General features: G+C 44.2%; 2 protein-coding genes across 3 annotated transcripts in view; one reads left to right on the forward strand and one right to left on the reverse strand.

Annotated features, from left to right (window-relative positions):
* LOC107273927 (A disintegrin and metalloproteinase with thrombospondin motifs 6) overlaps window positions 1–3,794 on the forward strand; it is an 11,541-nt gene extending 7,747 nt beyond the window's left edge. For both annotated transcript variants that reach the window (XM_025091220.1, XM_025091221.1), the window contains exons 10-17: window positions 250–342; window positions 1,138–1,347; window positions 1,417–1,531; window positions 1,723–1,983; window positions 2,060–2,180; window positions 2,257–2,371; window positions 2,456–2,706; window positions 2,939–3,794. In XM_025091220.1, the coding sequence (XP_024946988.1) occupies window positions 250–342; window positions 1,138–1,347; window positions 1,417–1,531; window positions 1,723–1,983; window positions 2,060–2,180; window positions 2,257–2,371; window positions 2,456–2,706; window positions 2,939–3,623 (1,851 nt within the window). In that variant the 3' untranslated portion in view covers window positions 3,624–3,794. The remainder of the gene's footprint in view (window positions 1–249; window positions 343–1,137; window positions 1,348–1,416; window positions 1,532–1,722; window positions 1,984–2,059; window positions 2,181–2,256; window positions 2,372–2,455; window positions 2,707–2,938) is intronic.
* Window positions 1–8,233, reverse strand: part of LOC107273923 (A disintegrin and metalloproteinase with thrombospondin motifs 7) — a 78,547-nt gene that overhangs the window by 9,275 nt on the left and 61,039 nt on the right. The window contains exons 4-18 of the mRNA XM_025091219.1: window positions 7,842–8,007; window positions 7,418–7,731; window positions 7,202–7,326; window positions 6,979–7,125; window positions 6,742–6,888; window positions 6,519–6,666; window positions 6,343–6,441; window positions 6,065–6,274; window positions 5,749–5,985; window positions 5,562–5,682; window positions 5,340–5,466; window positions 5,149–5,269; window positions 4,944–5,087; window positions 4,758–4,876; window positions 3,792–4,668 (exon numbers count right to left, since the gene is read on the reverse strand). Of these exons, the coding sequence (XP_024946987.1) occupies window positions 3,834–4,668; window positions 4,758–4,876; window positions 4,944–5,087; window positions 5,149–5,269; window positions 5,340–5,466; window positions 5,562–5,682; window positions 5,749–5,985; window positions 6,065–6,274; window positions 6,343–6,441; window positions 6,519–6,666; window positions 6,742–6,888; window positions 6,979–7,125; window positions 7,202–7,326; window positions 7,418–7,731; window positions 7,842–8,007 (3,060 nt within the window). The 3' untranslated portion in view covers window positions 3,792–3,833. The remainder of the gene's footprint in view (window positions 1–3,791; window positions 4,669–4,757; window positions 4,877–4,943; window positions 5,088–5,148; window positions 5,270–5,339; window positions 5,467–5,561; window positions 5,683–5,748; window positions 5,986–6,064; window positions 6,275–6,342; window positions 6,442–6,518; window positions 6,667–6,741; window positions 6,889–6,978; window positions 7,126–7,201; window positions 7,327–7,417; window positions 7,732–7,841; window positions 8,008–8,233) is intronic.

An 8,233-nucleotide genomic window follows, 5' to 3' on the forward strand; every position in this document is an offset into this window, starting at 1 on the left:
TTTTGGGGGGGGGGGGGGGGGCGGCGGGGGTAGCAGAAAATGTAGTCTAGCGAGTACTGGTTGCGGTTGGTATTCCGTAAATTGGCACCATCTGCCGTTGGCATCGCTAAGCTCTAACCTACCTTGCGGTAGCGTTCTTGCGACCTGCTTTATCCTATGAACTTCCTTTCCCGAGTCTTCTAAGCAAGAACACTGGAAATTTCGCAGCATGCATCTTTTTCACATGGCAATGTTACTTTATTATTGCAGACTTGTGAGACGCTCAAATGCGCCGTGCCTGGCAAAGGATGTATATCTAGGAAGATACCGCCAGCAGAGGGGACGCCGTGCGGGGAGGAAAGAGTAAGAAATTGCTGCAGATTGAAATACATTATATAATTATATACATGAATTACTGCATCCCTACGTAACTGCATCGTAACGACTCCGAGAGGGAATTGGGAGACTGTTTTGAATTTCAAATATTTGGCAAGACTGGTTGGCTAGGATAAAACCTTGTTCCTGGCGAGGAACTAATTGCGACGTAGTGATTCTCGCGAAATATCAGTTGAATTTATGTGACAGCGTTAATAACGAGACACTCGCCGTACTGCTCGATGAAACGCGCAGATGAATTTATTAACGTTGACTGTGGGCTCGTACTACAGGTATTAGTAAGAATCTTGTTGGCGCTGCTAGTTGATATTCTGTTCAACTGTAAATCTGTAAATCCGGCTAATAGGTAATCGTTAATTGCCACTATGAGTTTCATAGAGTTGAATCGTCATCACGTTTGCAAATTCACATTTTACGACTTGTTATGATGGAGATGAGATCGAGTGGACGAAGTCGCAGGAGATTAACGATACGAAAGAAACGAAAGAGATTAAGGAGGGATGATGCTGAGAGGCTGTTTTTTTTCTTCCTATCGTCGTTACTCATTCGCCCAGTTTCTTTTAAGATTCGATCGCGAACGGCAGTAATAATTTGAAACTCACAAGCCAAACGACCATTACAACCGACGCTTTTAAAAAGAATTCTTTCCTTGACAATAAAAAGACCTTTTATTTTTCTTATTTTTCGGATTGCCCTTTCATATGCGTTTCCTGCTGTCATTTAATTTCTTCTCGTCTCCTTTACCTGTACTGTAACTAAAAGTGGTGCTATCAAATGAAATGCCTCATGATCGGCGAACGTCCTGATGCCACGGACGGAGCTTGGAGCGCCTGGTCTCCTTGGAGCCGATGCTCTCGCACGTGTGGTTCCGGTGTTGCATCCTCCGAGCGAAGATGCAATCATCCACGACCTTCGAAAGGAGGCGCATACTGCCCGGGTAATTCAAAGAGACACAAAATATGCGCCACCGATGTAAGTACTGATTTAACACGTCGATCGAGTAAACAAAATGTCATCACTGATTTTTCATATCTTCATTAGCCTTGCGAAATTGGTTCGCCATCCTTCCGCGACGTCCAGTGTGCTCAGTTCAATGACTGGGTATTCCCGGAAGACGGGAAGATTCATCAATGGGTGGGCTACAACTTACCAGAAAGTAAGCCAATATTGCCGCACGGGGATTTCGTAATAATCTTCTTGTGCCCGTTCATCTTATTTCTGTTTCGAGTTTCGTTTGCCTATTGTGCCAATGTCATTTGCATTTTCACGCTACACGACACAACCTATTTAAATTGAAAGTCGATCGCTTGCGCGTTAAATATATATATTTTTTTTCGTCGGTTGAAGATTTGAAGGCTTCCGAAAATCCCTGCGTTCTCTTTTGTCTGAGCGAAACGAAACTGCTGACGTCGTTAAAGCCGAAAGTGATAGACGGTACTACGTGCTATAGAGGTATTCGGGATATATGCATCGGTGGCATTTGCAAAGAAATACCCTGCGATTTAGACATGGAATCCGATGCTGTTGAGGACATCTGTGGAGTTTGCAAGGGCGATGGCACTTCGTGTACATTGAAGGAAGGCACTATATCAATTCAGGCGCAATCGAGTTCGTAATACATTGGGCTTTTGCATTGGGCTCTTAGAAAGTTTTTGCTATAGACTTGGATAACTTCGAAAATTAGGTCTAAAGAAAGTCATAGACGTGCCCGTAGAAGCTAAGAACATTCGAGTTGAAGAAGCGGAACCAACGAAGTCACGAATAGTCGTCAGGAGCAAAAATACACGAAATGTTTTGATCGATGGGTAAAAGTGTTTCTTTTTTTTTTTCCATAAAATAAAAATCCTGTGTGTCTCTAAACTCTTAGCTGTATTATTTCAGGAATCGGTTAGGAATGTTTGACGTTCCCGGATCAAAGGCGTGGTTGGGCATGATACGAGGGAAACAAGAAGCCCTCAACATACCGGGACCAATTACAGAGGAGCTGGTAATACTGGTAAATGTGAATGAGACCTCTCTGAAGTTGTTTTGGTACTGGAGTTTACTCAATTGCTTCGTGTCTGTCATGCTGGGAGTTTAGGTTTATCCGAAGGAAAACGTGACACTCAAATATTCATTGGGTCTACGAGATGAGAAGACGAGAAAGCCCGAGTTCGATTGGGGCTACGTCGACTGGTCCAAATGCAACGCACCTTGCGGTCCCGGCGAGGAGGTTTCTACACCTCGTTGCATAGAAAAAACAAGCGGACAAGTAGACGATAGTTTTTGTAAGAACATCACAAAACCAGACGTTAAGATGAGACCTTGCAATCAGGCATCCTGCATTCCGCGGTAAGTACCATAAAGGATTGGTGAAGTCTGTGATCGTAGCTGATCGTCACTTCGAGTCACTTTCCAGTTGTTTTCGGCGACCTTCTGCACTACGCACAATGATATTTTATTCTGAAGTGGGATCAGTTTAACTGCCGCAAACTACAATATAAGAAGAGTCGAAGAAAGCGCTTATGATGTTTTTTCAATCGATTGGCTTGTTAAGATAACCACCGCCTTTTTAATGTTACAGATGGATGATCGGTGACTGGCAAGGTTGTATTCCGTGTACTTCGTCGTGTAAGAAAGTACGGGCAGTCAAGTGTATTCGACCTGTCGGCCATGGAGAACAAGAGGCGGATATTATCTCCGACAGTTTTTGTCAAGGACCAAAGCCGAAGGAAACGGAAATTTGTAACTATCGAATTCGACGGTGCGAGAACGCTAAGGGAGAAAGGGACTCAAGAAGAAATCATCAATGCATCCCGGATTTGTTCAATAGAATATCAAATAATGAATCTTCGATGTTTGGGGGAAACGAAGATTTGGGAAGAGCTTCGAGAGAGCGTATCTTCGACAATCAGGATAAAGATGATCGATGGGTTGATGCAATTGGCAATACAATGGATCCTTTCAGAGGGACTTTACACTCGTTGACTATTAAAAAGAGAAAAGATAAGCACGAAGATAACGTAGTCAAAGTGGAAAAAATTAATAAGGGAGAAATATTCGCGGACAAGGAAGATCTTAAGAATCTTACTTTGACGATTATATTAGAACGAGATGAGGATAATAATGTTTTGAATTTTCCAAAAGACTTCAAACCTCAACCACCGGACAATGTGACGGATTTCACTCTCGCCGGTATGGATGCTGTAAAGTATATTCAAAGGATACAGGACGAGGCTCGTACGACCTCGGAAATTCCTACCCCTTAGACCCCAATCAACCGATATACCAACGAGCACGACATTGAATATAAACGATCAGTCGAGCATTGACGATCTTCCGGTGTCTTGACAACTTGCGACTCAGTCCATGAAGTGCTTAGCTCTTATATTTACAAATTGTATTTCTCTTTTTAATAATAAACTTGCAACACATACGTGGAAGAATTAAACGTAACGTTTGTTAAGTATGGAAGTGTTTCAGTCACTTTCAGATTTAGACGTCGGCGTCGGCGTCAACGTTGCATCATCGTCGATCTTATTTGGAGATGCGTGGGAAGTGCCATAGTCACGTTCCGTGTTATTATCATTGGCGGAAGTTGAAACGCTATCAGTATGCGTTAGGTCTTTCAGAATCTTTACAGCTTGCGCACCTTTATAGACCTTTTCCTGTCTTGTGTCGAGTCCCATGGGCACAGAGTCGCCACTTTCTTGGAATGCTAGGTCTGACAAATTGGACTTCAAATAATCGGCTCTTAACGGCGCTTGAAGAAGTGTAATTTGGTTGGTAGGTGCATGATCCTTTATAATGGATCCTGGCTTTGGAGTGGTGTACCTCTTTTCGCGTGTGTTTTCCACATCCGTTCCGGCTTCTCTATCGCACGTACGCTTTCGTTTATTTTCCTCGCCACTAACGATCCACTCATGTATCAAGTGTCTGAAATCTTCAGCCACGTTTCTTTTCTCCGACTTCGAGTTGTCTGTTTTCTCAAGATATCGGGCCAGGCCCAAATCAACAAAATTGTCTATCATTCTTCGTTGCTCGTCCAACGACAGCATACGCGCTTCTGGCTTCACTGATACATTAATAAAGTTTTCGGAATTCCGAGTTTTCTTAGCACAAATTCTCTTGCACGGTCTCTGCCCCACGCATTCTTCGCTCTGCTTCGGAACTCTGCCTTTACAGGCATCCAAATTTGCCTGCACATCGTCACCACCCGGATGTGCTGCTGGTTTCACGCACTGGACCTTCCGATGCTTTGTGCCTGTCTTACCACCGCAAGCACTGCACTTGCTCCACTGACTGACTCGCCACCTATTCCCGAAAAAAAAATACAATTGCCTCACTGACCACTTAAATTTGTTGAAGACAATTCGAAAACTCTCAAAATCCCCAGAACCTACTTCGGACCACAAGGCTTCTGATTGCAAATTTCACTCTTTGCTTCTGGTCGTGTTATCGACTGACAGTAACTGCTGCTTACTTTTCCGGCTTGCTGCTCGATGCAAGTTGGCTCGGATAACTAGAAAACAGTGAGTCGCCAATGCAAGCAGTAAGATAAATTATATGCGTTTCCACTAATTTCTTACCTTAGTTCCTCCGCCACATTTAGCGTCACAGTCCGACCATTCGACATAGTCCCATAAATACTTAGGCGTGTACGAACTATTAGCAGACTTTACGTAGTACTTGTAAGTAATACCGGGATTCGAATTGGGATCATAAAACGTATACTGAAACGATAAAAAAAAAAAGTTGGCTACTTTCGAACTTCATTTTAACAGGTTCAGGTACCTGCACTTGCACATCCTCCGTGATCGGGTCCTTTATTAGAATTTCCTCCTTCTGGGGCTCGGGATGCGTATAGACAGCAAGTGCCCCTGCACATTCATATTCTCCGTCTCGTTGTTCGATACTATTGAAAATTTTGTAAGATTAAAAAAAAATGTCATACTTCTCGATTAATAGAACTCATACGATCATACTTTTTCCCGTTTAGACAATATTTGTCATCCTTCTCGTATTTAAGTGCCAATGTGTTTTCGTTGCCTTTCTTTTCGGCAATATGTATGCTACGACTTCCTTTTGGAATTGTCACAATTTTCACGTAACCTATCCACAAGAAGCGCGAACACATTTCATATGGATTTTCAAGATTTACATTGCCCAGAAAATTCCTCAAGTTTTATAATAGGGTAGAGATTTACCGCGAGTTCCCGTCTTTGTGAATTCACCCTCTACCGGAGTACATTGCGAACCGTCTCCTTTGCAAACGCCACATTGATCCTCTATAGTATCGGAATCCAGTACCCAGTCGCAGCCGACTTTCTATAAAAATAACCACGACAGTACACAGGTAACTAGAGGATCGAGTAACGATCAATGGGAACGTACCCTGCACACTCCGGAAACGCACATGTGATACGTTCCTCCTTTACATGGCGTTCCATCCTCCGCGGTCGGTGAAAGTTTAACAAACGTATTCTTCTCGTTCATGCAGTAAAGTACACATGGATTTTCATCCTCCGGCATGTAAGGTTTCCATTGATGAAGTCCATCGGTCAATACTTTTTTTGTATCGTATCCTGCGCACTGGGTCGCCCGGAAAGGTGGCTTTGACGGGTCGCAGGGCTGTGATGCGATTAAAATTGAGTCCAGTGCATCCAATGAAAGTAACTTCTTTCGATGAGAGTAACCTAAAGATAAGTACCGTAGTGTTGCACGTGGTAACCTTCTTTCTGTATCCGATACAGTATCTCCCGCCGTTTGCCGGCGGTGGCTTGTCGCATTCTCTTTCGGCCGATTTGATCCCGCCCCCACAGGTCCTTGAGCATTCGCCCATCTTACCCCAGTCACCCCAGCCACCGTGAACCGCCTTAGGTCGAGAGCCCATTTCTACGCACTTCTTTCGAATGCACCACTGATATCCACCGAAAAATAAATAATTATGCATCTCCTGCGGAATGGGACTTTTCCGACTGCGCGAACCTTATTCTCTCCACATTTGGTGCCTTCGGCAGCTGGAGCTCCTTTCGAGGAGCACTTCGTTTCCGACGTTTTGCACCATAGCGCTTCGCACCTGTCAACCTAACGGAGCAGGAAGCAAGCATACAACGCAAGCATTGTGGAAAAGATGTGCGCGTCAATGATCTGATGATAATTACTGATCCGGCATCGCAGAAAGATGAGCCAGGATAGTCGAGGTTACATTGAAACTCAGCGTCGTACATGGCACCCGGCAGCATGTTGGGCAGTTTGTACCTCTCTGGTGGATTCTTAGGATCATTGTTGAGACACTCGCCCAGACCGCTACTGCATGGAAAATTGATAATCGTGTGTCCAATTCTGTTAGGCATCGCGTAAGCTCTGAAAGTGAAATCTTCTTACTCGAGAAGAGTCGTGATAAATTTTTTACTGCATGGGGACCATCTAATGGTGTAAATAAATACGATTGGCGACATAACGAAGTAGCTCTCGTCCTTATCCATTTCTTTGCAACCGGAGATGTCCTCCTCGTCGTGAGAACATCCCATTCTGCGCAATGGGCCAAACCAACAAGAACGCAATTAAGAAGGGGATTTCCAGGTGGAAACTAAACAGTAGAGTGATTAATTGCAGACATACACGTGGCCAACTTCATGAGTTATGACGATGCCTAGCAAGAGCCCTGAATCCTCGTTGATGCAGGCAGCCTTAGGGGGATCACAGGCCGCTGCTACGAAGGCCAGACCGAGAAGATCGCAGGAAGTCGTCTCCGCGCAAATGTCGTGTCTTAAAACAAGGGCGAAAAGTGAAGAGCGAAAAGTGAAGCTGAAACGTAACGAGTGGACAGATCAGTAATTAATACCTTGTGACTAATACAGCAATGTCGTAATGATTCGGATGTTCGTGATCTTTCGGATTCATCTTTTCGGCCCATTTTGCGAAGCTGTCGAGTGTCTTCTCAGCATTCGGACTGATGTGCAAGTCTATCTATACATTATAACACGAAGGTGTAGAGTAATGGGAAGCATCGATTGAGATAAAGTTACCATTAAAAGATATATATGAAATTTGGCGCTACCTCGTCCTTTTGTTTTTCTAAGTAAATCATTCGCACAACGATGACATCTATTTGATTACCAGTACTACTGTCGTGATAATAATCCGACGCCATATTCATTATTGTGAGCAGGTACTGCTCGTAGTTGCTCCCATTGTGATAATCGAGGAATTTTCTATCTGCAATTATTCCTATTTCGATGAAGCGGTGAATGCTGTGAGTACTAGAGGCCACGGGGAGTTTCGGGTCTTCTCTCTTCGAAGTGACGCTATTATTCTTGGCCAGACGTAGCTGTCTTTTGGCCAATTGTTCCGCCCAGGCAGACTCCCACTGGTCTGCGGAGGTAAAACACGCCCGTCAATTAGACAACCTACGCGATTCACCTTCCTTCCCTCATGCATTTAGTCCTGCATTATTTCATTATTCATTCACTCGAGATCCTAACCATCAGTTCCGCAATGTCTTTTAGACATTTTCTTAATATCGGATTGTTTCTCATGTGGTGCTGCTCTTCTGTAGACCATGTGCACATGCTGACCATCGGTGGCTGGTTCCGTTTCTTCCAGCGGCTCAATGAAGTATCGTCCTTGATTGGTTTGTACATAGCCGGCCTGCGCACAAGGTTTTTGGATCATTCTAATACGCAAGTAAGCTGTCAAAAGAGATAAGGTTGCTCGCGGATTCACCGAAAAAATCATTAGTCGGCAGATCAACATGGGGTTCCGTGAGCACGTGAGCCATGGTGTTTCAGCATAAGAGATGTTTCGATAATTTTGGGTACTATGTACAAGTCGATGCGTAGGTGAGCGTTTGCCAGTACATATGAGGGGACGAGGG

Source organism: Cephus cinctus, unplaced genomic scaffold (assembly GCF_000341935.2).
Source record: "Cephus cinctus unplaced genomic scaffold, Ccin1 Ccin1_scaffold1880, whole genome shotgun sequence".
Classification (NCBI taxonomy): domain Eukaryota; kingdom Metazoa; phylum Arthropoda; class Insecta; order Hymenoptera; family Cephidae; genus Cephus; species Cephus cinctus.